At 35.7% G+C, this 13,880-nt stretch overlaps 2 protein-coding genes across 3 annotated transcripts in view; one reads left to right on the forward strand and one right to left on the reverse strand.

Annotated features, from left to right (window-relative positions):
* Positions 1-2,783: 2,783 nt before the first annotated feature.
* Positions 2,784-3,898, reverse strand: COA4 (cytochrome c oxidase assembly factor 4 homolog). Of its 2 annotated transcripts, none has more exons than XM_075266317.1 (2): positions 3,813-3,898; positions 2,784-3,215 (listed from the first exon to the last, which is right to left on the reverse strand). In XM_075266317.1, the coding sequence occupies exon 2, from the start codon at positions 3,208-3,210 to the stop codon at positions 2,956-2,958; it is 255 nt and encodes an 84-aa protein (XP_075122418.1). In that variant the 5' UTR covers positions 3,211-3,215; positions 3,813-3,898; the 3' UTR covers positions 2,784-2,955. The 2 variants fall into 2 exon arrangements, with proteins under 2 accessions (XP_075122418.1, XP_075122419.1); XM_075266318.1 differs by having other exon boundaries at positions 2,784-3,228; positions 3,813-3,864.
* A 164-nt stretch (positions 3,899-4,062) lies between these two features.
* Positions 4,063-13,880, forward strand: part of PAAF1 (proteasomal ATPase associated factor 1) — a 35,190-nt gene continuing 25,372 nt past the window's right edge. The window contains exons 1-4 of the mRNA XM_075266294.1: positions 4,063-4,121; positions 5,746-5,786; positions 7,166-7,269; positions 7,351-7,440. Of these exons, the coding sequence (XP_075122395.1) occupies positions 4,075-4,121; positions 5,746-5,786; positions 7,166-7,269; positions 7,351-7,440 (282 nt within the window). The 5' untranslated portion in view covers positions 4,063-4,074. The remainder of the gene's footprint in view (positions 4,122-5,745; positions 5,787-7,165; positions 7,270-7,350; positions 7,441-13,880) is intronic.

A 13,880-nucleotide genomic window follows, 5' to 3' on the forward strand; every position in this document is an offset into this window, starting at 1 on the left:
TCTTGTACATAGGAGGTAGTATTATAGTAGTTATATTCTTGTACATAGGAGTAGTATTATAGTAGTTATATTCTTGTACATAGGAGCAGTATTATAGTAGTTATATTCTTGTATATAGGAGGCAGTATTATAGTAGTTATATTCTTGTACATAGGAGTAGTATTATAGTAGTTATATTCTTGTACATAGGAGTAGTATTATAGTAGTTATATTCTTGTACATAGGAGTAGTATTATAGTAGTTATATTCTTGTACATAGGAGCAGTATTATAGTAGTTATATTCTTGTATATAGGAGGCAGTATTATAGTAGTTATATTCTTGTACATAGGAGTAGTATTATAGTAGTTATATTCTTGTACATAGGAGTAGTATTATAGTAGTTATATTCTTGTACATAGGAGCAGTATTATAGTAGTTATATTCTTGTATATAGGAGGCAGTATTATAGTAGTTATATTCTTGTACGTAGGAGTAGTATTATAGTAGTTATATTCTTGTACGTAGGAGTAGTATTATAGTAGTTATATTCTTGTACATAGGAGCAGTATTATAGTAGTTATATTCTTGTACATAGGAGGTAGTATTATAGTAGTTATATTCTTGTACGTAGGAGTAGTATTATAGTAGTTATATTCTTGTACGTAGGAGTAGTATTATAGTAGTTATATTCTTGGACATAGGAGCAGTATTATAGTAGTTATATTCTTGGACATAGGAGTAGTATTATAGTAGTTATATTCTTGTACATAGGAGTAGTATTATAGTAGTTATATTCTAGTACATAGGAGCAGTATTATAGTAGTTATATTCTTGTATATAGGAGGCAGTATTATAGTAGTTATATTCTTGTACATAGGAGTAGTATTATAGTAGTTATATTCTTGGACATAGGAGCAGTATTATAGTAGTTATATTCTTGTACATAGGAGTAGTATTATAGTAGTTATATTCTTGTACATAGGAGCAGTATTATAGTAGTTATATTCTTGTACATAGGAGCAGTATTATAGTAGTTATATTCTTGTATATAGGAGGCAGTATTATAGTAGTTATATTCTTGTACATAGGAGTAGTATTATAGTAGTTATATTCTTGTACATAGGAGTAGTATTATAGTAGTTATATTCTTGTACATAGGTGTAGTATTATAGTAGTTATATTCTTGTATATAGGAGGCAGTATTATAGTAGTTATATTCTTGTACGTAGGAGTAGTATTATAGTAGTTATATTCTTGTACATAGGAGTAGTATTATAGTAGTTATATTCTTGTACATAGGAGCAGTATTATAGTAGTTATATTCTTGTACATAGGAGCAGTATTATAGTAGTTATATTCTTGTACGTAGGAGTAGTATTATAGTAGTTATATTCTTGTACGTAGGAGTAGTATTATAGTAGTTATATTCTTGGACATAGGAGCAGTATTATAGTAGTTATATTCTTGTACATAGGAGGCAGTATTTGGGTCCATTACACGGAGTAACATGCCGCGTGATGTGGCACGTATACTGCGTGTGAGAGTTTGAGCGCCGTATACGCTGCCATTGATTTCAATGGGAGCCTGGATCATATACGCCGCGTTATTTTGCGGCCGTGATTTTGCAGGGTTGGGGGGGGGGGGTTAAGAAACAACAAAGGGATGGCGTGATGTTCCAGTGGATTGGGTAATCACGAAGGCTGGGAGGCCCAGAACTCATCCCACAAATTCCAGATAGTGTGAAAGCGCTCATCATCATGTGCACGGCCATCAAATATTTCAGAGATGGTGCATTCCTAATCCTGCAGTATAAGGCCGGGTTCACACAAATTATTTTGGTTCGTAATGTGGAACGTAGATGCCGCGGGAGCTTTTGCGGGCCGTATATGCTTCCATTGTTTTCAATGAGAGCCGGTACCGTATACGCGGCGCTATTTTGCGGCCGCCGGTAAGAGATGTATCGGTAAGAGATTGTGCAGCTGCTGATATTGGGAGGTGGCTGTAACTTCAGCTGGAGCTCTCAGAGAGCAGGTTTATTCCCTTCCCTGCCTTCTCGATCGCTGTGTATACAAATCTCAATGAGTGCTGTATACACAGCTATGGGCGCCGCCATGATGCGGCCGCCCTCTGACCCGGAGGTCACGTGATCCGCCAGGATCAGTGTCTTGCAACAGCTGCTGGGTCCTACAGGACCCAGATCGGCTCTGTATACTGTGTATACAACGTGCAGGAGGCTAAATGTACCAGCCCCAGTTATAGGAGAAATCAGCCTCTCTAACAAAGAAAAAAGGGATCAGATGTCCCCAAAGGTCTCTTATAACCTTATGGGGACACCATGTGAAAAAAAAATATGAACAAATTTAAAAAAAATTAAATAATTGAAAAATAAGTAAAATAATACGCCAATAAAACGCCGTTATTAAAGGTTATAGCCCCTCCCCGACAACACCATACAAAATAAAAATTACCATAACGGAGAGGAAAAACTATTTTATAAAGTTTTTCAGTGGCACTTTGTGTTATTAAATGAAAAAAAATTAAAAAAAGTGAAAATCAGACATAATTTTCCTCCTAATTTGTTTATATTTTCCCGGATATAGAAAAAAGGAAAACACATTGGAAAATAAAAACATCATATAAATAAAGCCCTATGTGTCCCCCGAAAAAAGATGCAGAAATTAGTTGAATGAGACATATGAGAAAAATGTTACAGCCCTCAAAACCGCACATACCAAATAAACCGAAAATGTGTCTGGTCCTGGAGCACAGATTGGGCCGGTACTGAAGGGGTTAACCAAATTGGATTTTTATTTACAAGAAACTTCATAAAGTTGCGGTGGCTAGCAGTGACTAGTATCCTGTAGTCATGTGACCACAAGAATTGTCCAGACATTGGATCTGATTCCCGCAGCTACAGCGCAGTCATATGACACAGTAAGAGGCGGAGTCAAGTGTGGGGTATGCCCCCTATAGGCTAAGAAGCGGTTTCAGCAATGTGTCTCTTCTTCTTCAGCTCCTCCATCCTCCTCCTCTGATAGTCCTGCATACAGTTCCTGAAGTCCTGCACTTGGTCCTGGCAGCGTCTCCAGTCCTGATGCTCCGCCATACACTCCTGCACCGCATAGTGAAACGCTGTACAGCCGGTCTGTGCAATCATCCGATCCACCGGATCATCCTCCTCCTCTTCCTTGCGAGTACGGTCGTGGGGGCGAGGCGTCGGGGCGGACATGTTCACTGCAAAACAATACTGGAATGAATTAAGGATGTATAGCTTTCCCAGGCTCCTGAATAGCAAATTTGTCCATCAAGGCCTAAAGTGATTTGTCAGTGGCGACTCTAGGAAAGTTTGGTGGCCGTACTGGTTGTCAGCCTGCTTTACCAGACCCATCATGGCCTAATACTTCTCACAGCTGAGGGGTTGTTACAATTGTATCCATTCTATCCAATATGTAATGGGGCAGCGCGGCAGTACCTACACTCACCACTACAGTTTGTGGCGCTCCTGCGCTGCCTTGGTACCAGTCCTATATGGCGGTGACCCCGCTCTGCTGGTTATAATTGACCAAGGCACCTGAAGGGTTAACTAGTTAACTAGTCGCCGCTGTGATTGGTGGATGCTGCTTCTATGTTATGTGTGGTAAGGGACTGGACAATCCTGTTAATTTGTTACAATGTATCAGTGCAGGTAAGATGTTATCAGTTTGCATTCTAGACTTGATACATTGTAACAAACTGTATCTGCGAAGTGTTAGGAAATCTCTACATTTACAGGTATTCTCCTGGGACTTGTAGTTCTTCACAATCTGCAATAAGCATAAACCGAGCTCTTACCTAGTTCACTACTGTCTCGGTGTCCTCTCGGGTCACTCCTGCCCTATCACCATTCTGTCCTTACTCTTCCTGTCTCCAGCAGCGGCCGACGCCATTTTATCGTAGCCCAAACGTCGTTACAATGCGTGCAGTAGCCGTCCCGCTGACGAGAGACACTTCATGCGCCAGCGCAGCGGCCTCTAGCGTCGAGAGGCTTCTACTTCCTCCCCAGCCTGTTTGCTTTCTCCAGGCTCACTTCCGGTTGCGTCTTGCCTGCACAAACATGTCCGCCAGGATTTATATTCAGAGTGACTGGGCTCAGTGCTTGAGGTGGGCTGGGGAGGAATAGACGGCCATTACTATGAGCATTGTGTCCTAGTATGGAGGCGAAGCTGTTGTGACACTACAATGCCCAGTGTGCTCTAGGACATTCAGCTGTCAGGTATGCTGGGAGTTGTAGTGTCACAATAACTGGGCGCCTAAAGTTGTGTATTGATGTCCTAGATCGTGTTTGCAGGATATTGGGTTTATAGCTTGCATCCCTTTAAATGGCGAATGTTGTTATACATTATATTACATGTATGGTGACGGGTCTAGTCATCGCTGGCGCCACCATAGCCAGATGGCTGAAATATGAAATTACATCACCACAGACTTTAGTAGGATGTATGATGGTGGTATATACCTGTACGTCTTATGGCGGTTGTTATGGCTCCTGTGTATTCCCTGGACGTTATTTTAAAGGGATACAATCTAGGGATACCGGGGTCTGCAGCGGGGGATCCGCAGACATGTCTGGCCAGGCGCGTGCACCATCCTGAGCACAGGATATCACTATTGGATCAGTGGGGGTGGTGGAGTCCTGACACATGGGACCCGTCAGACTAGCGCCATACGTTGTATAGTGGTTGTGCTTGGTATTGCAGTTCAGCACCATTCAGTTAAAGGGATCCTATCATTCATACCCTTTTTTTTCTAACTACTACGTCGGAATAGCCTTAAAAAAGCCTATTTATCTCCTACCTTTCGTTTTCTTCTCTGCGCCGCCGTTCGCCTAAAATCCCGTTTTTTCTCGGTATGTAAATGAGTTCTTTCACAGCACTGGGGGCGGGCCTCAGCACTCAAACAGCACTGGGGGCGTCCCCAATGCTGCCAGAGAACTCTCCAGCGCCGCCTCCATCTTCTTCTTCCAGTTGTGGCTTGTAACTTCTAAGCCTTGGGCCTAGGGTAAGCGGACTGCGCATGCTCGTGGCCACAAGAAAAATGGCCGCTTTCATAGTATTGGAAGCGGCCATTTTCTCGTGGCCGCGAGCATGTGCCGTCAGCTTGCCCGAGGCTTAGAAGTTACAAGCCGCCGCCGGAAGAAGATGCGATGAAGAAGAAGATGGAGGGCGGCGCTGGAGAGTGTTCTGGCAGCATTGGGGACGCCCCCAGTGCTGTTTGAGTGCTGGGTCCCGCCCCCAGTGCTGTGAAAGAACTCATTTATATACCAAGAAATAACGGGATTTTAGGCCAACGGCGGCGCGGAGAAGACATCTAAAGGTAGGAGATGAATAGTCTTTCTTAAGGCTATTCCAACATGTTAGAAAAAAAAGTGTTTGACAGGATCCCTTTAAATGGGGCAGAGCTGCAAACAGGTGACGGATGGATGTGACATCACCTGAGGGTTGTCACTGCCTCATACAGCTTGTCGGTGGGCCGTGTGATAGACCCCCTACGATATAGCATTGATGATGTAAGGACTAGTTCTCAGATTTGCGGCTCAGCCCCCATGCTCCGGACACCTAGTGTTATACAATACCTGCAAAGAGTCTCAGATTTTGTTTAATCTCATTCACACATTGCAGAATAAGGAATTCTATCTCACACCCTGATCCTTCTCACAGCTGAGGGTCTGTTACAATGTGCAGCTTTATATTCTGCTATAATGGAGGTTTTTCTGTTTGTTTCTCAGGAAGGCAGAAGGCGAGGCGTGGGTCTCGTGTAAGATCCCAGGTGAGACGTTGCGTCCTGGCGGTCCTGTGCTCTGCAGTGGCCCCTACAGGAGGAATGTAGTATTACATACTGGCCATGGAAGTGAATGGACGGGCCAATCCCGAGTTATAGGAATGCACTGTTCACACCTGCAGAAGACAGAAACCTGATGGATCCAGCATAACACTGGGCGGAAACGCAGCAAAAAAACGCAGCGTAAAAAAAATGCAGAGAAAACGCTGTACATGCGTTTTTCAGTTTGTGCTGTGAAAATTCATATGAGTTTTTTTGTTGAGTTTTTCATCGCGTTTTTGCTCGAGTTTCTCATGTGCAATAAAGGTAATTGAAAGGCGATGTTGAAAATCCTAAGGGATTATGGTCCTCTGCTATTTAAATGCCGCGATTTGGCCATGGCGGAAACGAGTGGCGTTTTACAGTGTTTGCAAAGTGAATTGGATTCATGCGAATCCCATGCCCACTTTGTGGAAAAAAATCGCTACCGTCGCGGTTTTGAAAATCGCAACATGTCCATTATATCTACGGAAACACAGGCGGCTTTCCCATAGATATAATCGTAACAGAAAGTCTGCAGAGGAAAAACTTTCACGCCGTGGTTGTTCCTGCAGCGCTTTAGCGCGGCGTTCCGGCCCGTGGGGCCTTAGCCTCGACCAAGCAAAACAGTGAGTTTTTGTCTGCGGATTTTGATGCTTTTCCGCAACGCGTTTTTGCTGCGGTTTTCACACTCTCCATAGAAATCTATGGAGGGAAAAACTCTGCGTTTCCGCAACGTTTTTTTTCTGCATTGTGGGGCTAGGAGTAGACAAAACCACCTTCACTATGCTGGTACTGTAAAACGCGACGTTTTTTCTGCAATGCCCAAAAACGCTGCGTTTCCACCCACTGGGGCCTTAGCCTTAAAGTAGAAACAACTACACCAGTGTGAACAGCGCCATAAACACATAGATCTGTAAGGAGAGATTTCGAATGACAAAAATTGCAGCAGCAATCTGAACATAGCACTAGGACACATACAAAATAGAAATCGCTTCGTATGTGTATAGATGTATCAATCTGCTCCTGGCAAAGCTGAGTGACAAGAAATACGACTCCTATGTACAAGGTTTATTCTACAGGCTACATTACTAGACAATATGCCGTTCAAGGGTGTTGGAAAGTTGGATGACAAGAGGGGAAGGCGCATAACAGAATGATGGGTGACAACTTGTAGCTTAAATCAGTAGAAGCGAAAGTTTACTTGTCATCCAGCTTTCCTAGGAACTGATAAAATATAACAACACATGTAACGTGACTGAATGTAGCAGACATAAGGAAATTCAGCACAGAGATGTAGTGGAAGTGGCGTCCGTGTGATTGCTGTCCTACCTACCTGTATCTTACAGGGAAGCCGACAGTCTACGGGACCCTGAAGTGCGAAGGAATCTCTGCAGACGGGATCCCAGAAATTACATCCTCAGAGGAATTCTCTGTTCTTGAAGTCACAAAGGTATAAAATTCTATCAGATAATGTAACGTGAGCAGCGCTGAAGTAACAATACCAAACCAATCCTCACCTTCTATTCTACAGAGGAGCCTCCTCATCTCCTGCCCCGCCGAGAATGTCTCCAGTAAATTTCTGGCTCCTTATACCAGCTTCCCGAGAGTGCATGAGAAAAGTGTAAGGTATTTTTTATTCCTTGTGTCTCTGACAATACGATATTGGTTAAATTAGAAAAATATACGATTCGGTCACCTTTCCAGTGCTGCCTATAGACATAACTCCTATAATACTGCTCCTATGTACAAGAATATAACTACCATAATACTACTCCTATGTACAAGAATATAACTACTATAATACTGCTCCTTATGTACAAGAATATAACTACTATAATACTACCTCCTATGTACAAGAATATAACTACTACAATACTACTCCTATGTACAAGAATATAACTACTATAATACTGCCCCTTATGTACAAGAATATATCTACTATAATACTACTCCTATGTACAAGAATATAACTACTATAATACTGCTCCTATGTACAAGAATATAACTACTATAATACTGCCCCTTATGTACAAGAATATATCTACTATAATACTACTCCTATGTACAAGAATATAACTACTACAATACTACTCCTATGTACAAGAATATAACTACTATAATACTACTCCTATGTACAAGAATATAACTACTATAATACTACTCCTATGTACAAGAATATAACTACTATAATACTGCTCCTATGTACAAGAATATAACTACTATAATACTGCCTCCTATGTACAAGAATATAACTACTATAATACTGCTCCTATGTACAAGAATATAACTAATATAATACTCCTCCTATGTACAAGAATATAACTACTATAATACTACTCCTATGTACAAGAATATAACTACTATAATACTGCTCCTATGTACAAGAATATAACTACTATAATACTGCCTCCTATGTACAAGAATATAACTACTATAATACTGCTCCTATGTACAAGAATATAACTAATATAATACTCCTCCTATGTACAAGAATATAACTACTATAATACTACTCCTATGTACAAGAATATAACTACTATAATACTACCTCCTATGTACAAGAATATAACTACTATAATACTACTCCTATGTACAAGAATATAACTACTATAATACTACTCCTATGTACAAGAATATAACTACTATAATACTACCTCCTATGTACAAGAATATAACTACTATAATACTACTCCTATGTACAAGAATATAACTACTATAATACTACTCCTATGTACAAGAATATAACTACTATAATACTGCTCCTATGTACAAGAATATAACTACTATAATACTGCTCCTATGTACAAGAATATAACTACTATAATACTACTCCTATGTACAAGAATATAACTACTATAATACTACTCCTATGTACAAGAATATAACTACTATAATACTACCTCCTATGTACAAGAATATAACTACTATAATACTACTCCTATGTACAAGAATATAACTACTATAATACTACTCCTATGTACAAGAATATAACTACTATAATACTGCTCCTATGTACAAGAATATAACTACTATAATACTACTCCTAAGTACAAGAATATAACTACTATAATACTACTCCTAAGTACAAGAATATAACTACTATAATACTACTCCTATGTACAGAAATATAACTACTATAATACTACTATGTACAAGAATATAACTACTATAATACTACTATGTACAAGAATATAACTACTATAATACTACTATGTACAAGAATATAACTACTTTAATACTACCCCCTATGTACAAGAATATAACTACTATAATACTACCTCCTATGTACAGGAATATAACTACTATAATACTACTATGTACAAGAATATAACTACTATAATACTACCTCCTATGTACAAGAATATAACTACTATAATACTACCTCCTATGTACAGGAATATAACTACTATAATACTACTCCTATGTACAAGACTATAACTACTATAATACTACTCCTATGTACAAGAATATAACTACTATAATACTGCTCCTATGTACAAGAATATAACTACTATAATACTACTCCTATGTACAGGAATATAACTACTATAATACTACTATGTACAAGAATATAACTACTATAATACTACCCCCTATGTACAAGAATATAACTACTATAATACTACCTCCTATGTACAGGAATATAACTACTATAATACTACTATGTACAAAAATATAACTACTATAATACTACCTCCTATGTACAAGAATATAACTACTATAATACTACTCCTATGTACAAGAATATAACTACTATAATACTGCTCCTATGTACAAGAATATAACTACTATAATACTACTCCTATGTACAAGAATATAACTACAATAATACTACTTCTATGTACAAGAATATAACTACTATAATACTACTCCTATGTACAAGAATATAACTACTATAATACTACCCCTATGTACAAGAATATAACTACTATAATACTGCCCCTATGTACAAGAATATAATTACTATAATACTGCCCCTATGTACAAGAATATAACTACAATAATACTACTTCTATGTACAAGAATATAACTACTATAATACTACTCCTATGTACAAGAATATAACTACTATAATACTACTCCTATGTACAAGACTATAACTACTATAATACTACCTCCTATGTACAAGAATATAACTACTATAATACTACTCCTATGTACAAGAATATAACTACTATAATACTGCCCCTATGTACAAGAATATAATTACTATAATACTACTCCTATGTACAAGAGTATAACTACTATAATACTACTCCTATGTACAAGAATATAACTACTATAATACTGCCTCCTATGTACAAGAATATAACTACTATAATACTGCTCCTATGTACAAGAATATAACTACTATAATACTACTCCTATGTACAAGAATATAACTACTATAATACTACCTCCTATGTACAAGAATATAACTACTATAATACTACTCCTATGTACAAGAATATAACTACTATAATACTGCTCCTATGTACAAGAATATAACTACTATAATACTGCTCCTATGTACAAGAATATAACTACTATAATACTGCTCCTATGTACAAGAATATAACTACTATAATACTGCCTCCTATGTACAAGAATATAACTACTATAATACTGCTCCTATGTACAAGAATATAACTACTATAATACTACTCCTATGTACAAGAATATAACTACTATAATACTACCTCCTATGTACAAGAATATAACTACTATAATACTACTCCTATGTACAAGAATATAACTACTATAATACTGCCCCTTATGTACAAGAATATATCTACTATAATACTACTCCTATGTACAAGAATATAACTACTACAATACTACTCCTATGTACAAGAATATAACTACTATAATACTGCTCCTATGTACAAGAATATATCTACTATAATACTACTCCTATGTACAAGAATATAACTACTATAATACTGCTCCTATGTACAAGAATATAACTACTATAATACTACTCCTAAGTACAAGAATATAACTACTATAATACTACCTCCTATGTACAAGAATATAACTACTATAATACTACTATGTACAAGAATATAACTACTATAATACTACCCCCTATGTACAAGAATATAACTACTATAATACTACTATGTACAAGAATATAACTACTATAATACTACTATGTACAAGAATATAACTACTATAATACTACCCCCTATGTACAAGAATATAACTACTATAATACTACCTCCTATGTACAGGAATATAACTACTATAATACTACTATGTACAAGAATATAACTACTATAATACTACCTCCTATGCACAAGAATATAACTACTATAATACTGCTCCTATGTACAAGAATATAACTACTATAATACTACTCCTATGTACAGGAATATAACTACTATAATACTACTATGTACAAGAATATAACTACTATAATACTACCCCCTATGTACAAGAATATAACTACTATAATACTGCTCCTATGTACAAGAATATAACTACTATAATACTACTCCTATGTACAAGAATATAACTACTATAATACTACTTCTATGTACAAGAATATAACTACTATAATACTACTCCTATGTACAAGAATATAACTACTATAATACTACTCCTATGTACAAGAATATAACTACTATAATACTACTTCTATGTACAAGAATATAACTACTATAATACTACTCCTATGTACAAGAATATAACTACTATAATACTACTCCTATGTACAAGAATATAACTACTATAATACTACTTCTATGTACAAGAATATAACTACTATAATACTACTCCTATGTACAAGAATATAACTACTATAATACTGCTCCTATGTACAAGAATATAACTACTATAATACTACTCCTATGTACAAGAATATAACTACTATAATACTACTCCTATGTACAAGAATATAACTACTATAATACTGCCCCTATGTACAAGAATATAATTACTATAATACTACTCCTATGTACAAGAGTATAACTACTATAATACTACTCCTATGTACAAGAATATAACTACTATAATACTGCCTCCTATGTACAAGAATATAACTACTATAATACTGCTCCTATGTACAAGAATATAACTACTATAATACTACTCCTATGTACAAGAATATAACTACTATAATACTACCTCCTATGTACAAGAATATAACTACTATAATACTACTCCTATGTACAAGAATATAACTACTATAATACTACTCCTATGTACAAGAATATAACTACTATAATACTACTCCTATGTACAAGAATATAACTACTATAATACTACTCCTATGTACAAGAATATAACTACTATAATACTACCTCCTATGTACAAGAATATAACTACTATAATACTACTCCTATGTACAAGAATATAACTACTATAATACTACTCCTATGTACAAGAATATAACTACTATAATACTACTCCTATGTACAAGAATATAACTACTATAATACTACCTCCTATGTACAAGAATATAACTACTATAATACTACCTCCTATGTACAAGAATATAACTACTATAATACTACTCCTATGTACAAGAATATAACTACTATAATACTGCTCCTATGTACAAGAATATAACTACTATAATACTGCTCCTATGTACAAGAATATAACTACTATAATACTGCTCCTATGTACAAGAATATAACTACTATAATACTGCCTCCTATGTACAAGAATATAACTACTATAATACTGCTCCTATGTACAAGAATATAACTACTATAATACTCCTCCTATGTACAAGAATATAACTACTATAATACTACTCCTATGTACAAGAATATAACTACTATAATACTACCTCCTATGTACAAGAATATAACTACTATAATACTACTCCTATGTACAAGAATATAACTACTATAATACTACTCCTATGTACAAGAATATAACTACTATAATACTACCTCCTATGTACAAGAATATAACTACTATAATACTACTCCTATGTACAAGAATATAACTACTATAATACTACTCCTATGTACAAGAATATAACTACTATAATACTGCTCCTATGTACAAGAATATAACTACTATAATACTACTCCTAAGTACAAGAATATAACTACTATAATACTACTCCTAAGTACAAGAATATAACTACTATAATACTACCTCCTATGTACAAGAATATAACTACTATAATACTACTATGTACAAGAATATAACTACTATAATACTACCCCCTATGTACAAGAATATAACTACTATAATACTACTATGTACAAGAATATAACTACTATAATACTACTATGTACAAGAATATAACTACTATAATACTACCCCCTATGTACAAGAATATAACTACTATAATACTACCTCCTATGTACAGGAATATAACTACTATAATACTACTATGTACAAAAATATAACTACTATAATACTACCTCCTATGTACAAGAATATAACTACTATAATACTACTCCTATGTACAAGAATATAACTACTATAATACTGCTCCTATGTACAAGAATATAACTACTATAATACTACTCCTATGTACGAGAATATAACTACAATAATACTACTTCTATGTACAAGAATATAACTACTATAATACTACTCCTATGTACAAGAATATAACTACTATAATACTACTCCTATGTACAAGAATATAACTACTATAATACTGCCCCTATGTACAAGAATATAATTACTATAATACTGCCCCTATGTACAAGAATATAACTACAATAATACTACTTCTATGTACAAGAATATAACTACTATAATACTACTCCTATGTACAAGAATATAACTACTATAATACTACTCCTATGTACAAGACTATAACTACTATAATACTACCTCCTATGTACAAGAATATAACTACTATAATACTACTCCTATGTACAAGAATATAACTACTATAATACTGCCCCTATGTACAAGAATATAATTACTATAATACTACTCCTATGTACAAGAGTATAACTACTATAATACTACTCCTATGTACAAGAATATAACTACTATAATACTGCCTCCTATGTACAAGAATATAACTACTATAATACTGCTCCTATGTACAAGAATATAACTACTATAATACTACTCCTATGTACAAGAATATAACTACTA

The sequence above is a fragment of the Leptodactylus fuscus genome, chromosome 2 (assembly GCF_031893055.1).
Source record: "Leptodactylus fuscus isolate aLepFus1 chromosome 2, aLepFus1.hap2, whole genome shotgun sequence".
In the NCBI taxonomy this organism is placed as follows: domain Eukaryota; kingdom Metazoa; phylum Chordata; class Amphibia; order Anura; family Leptodactylidae; genus Leptodactylus; species Leptodactylus fuscus.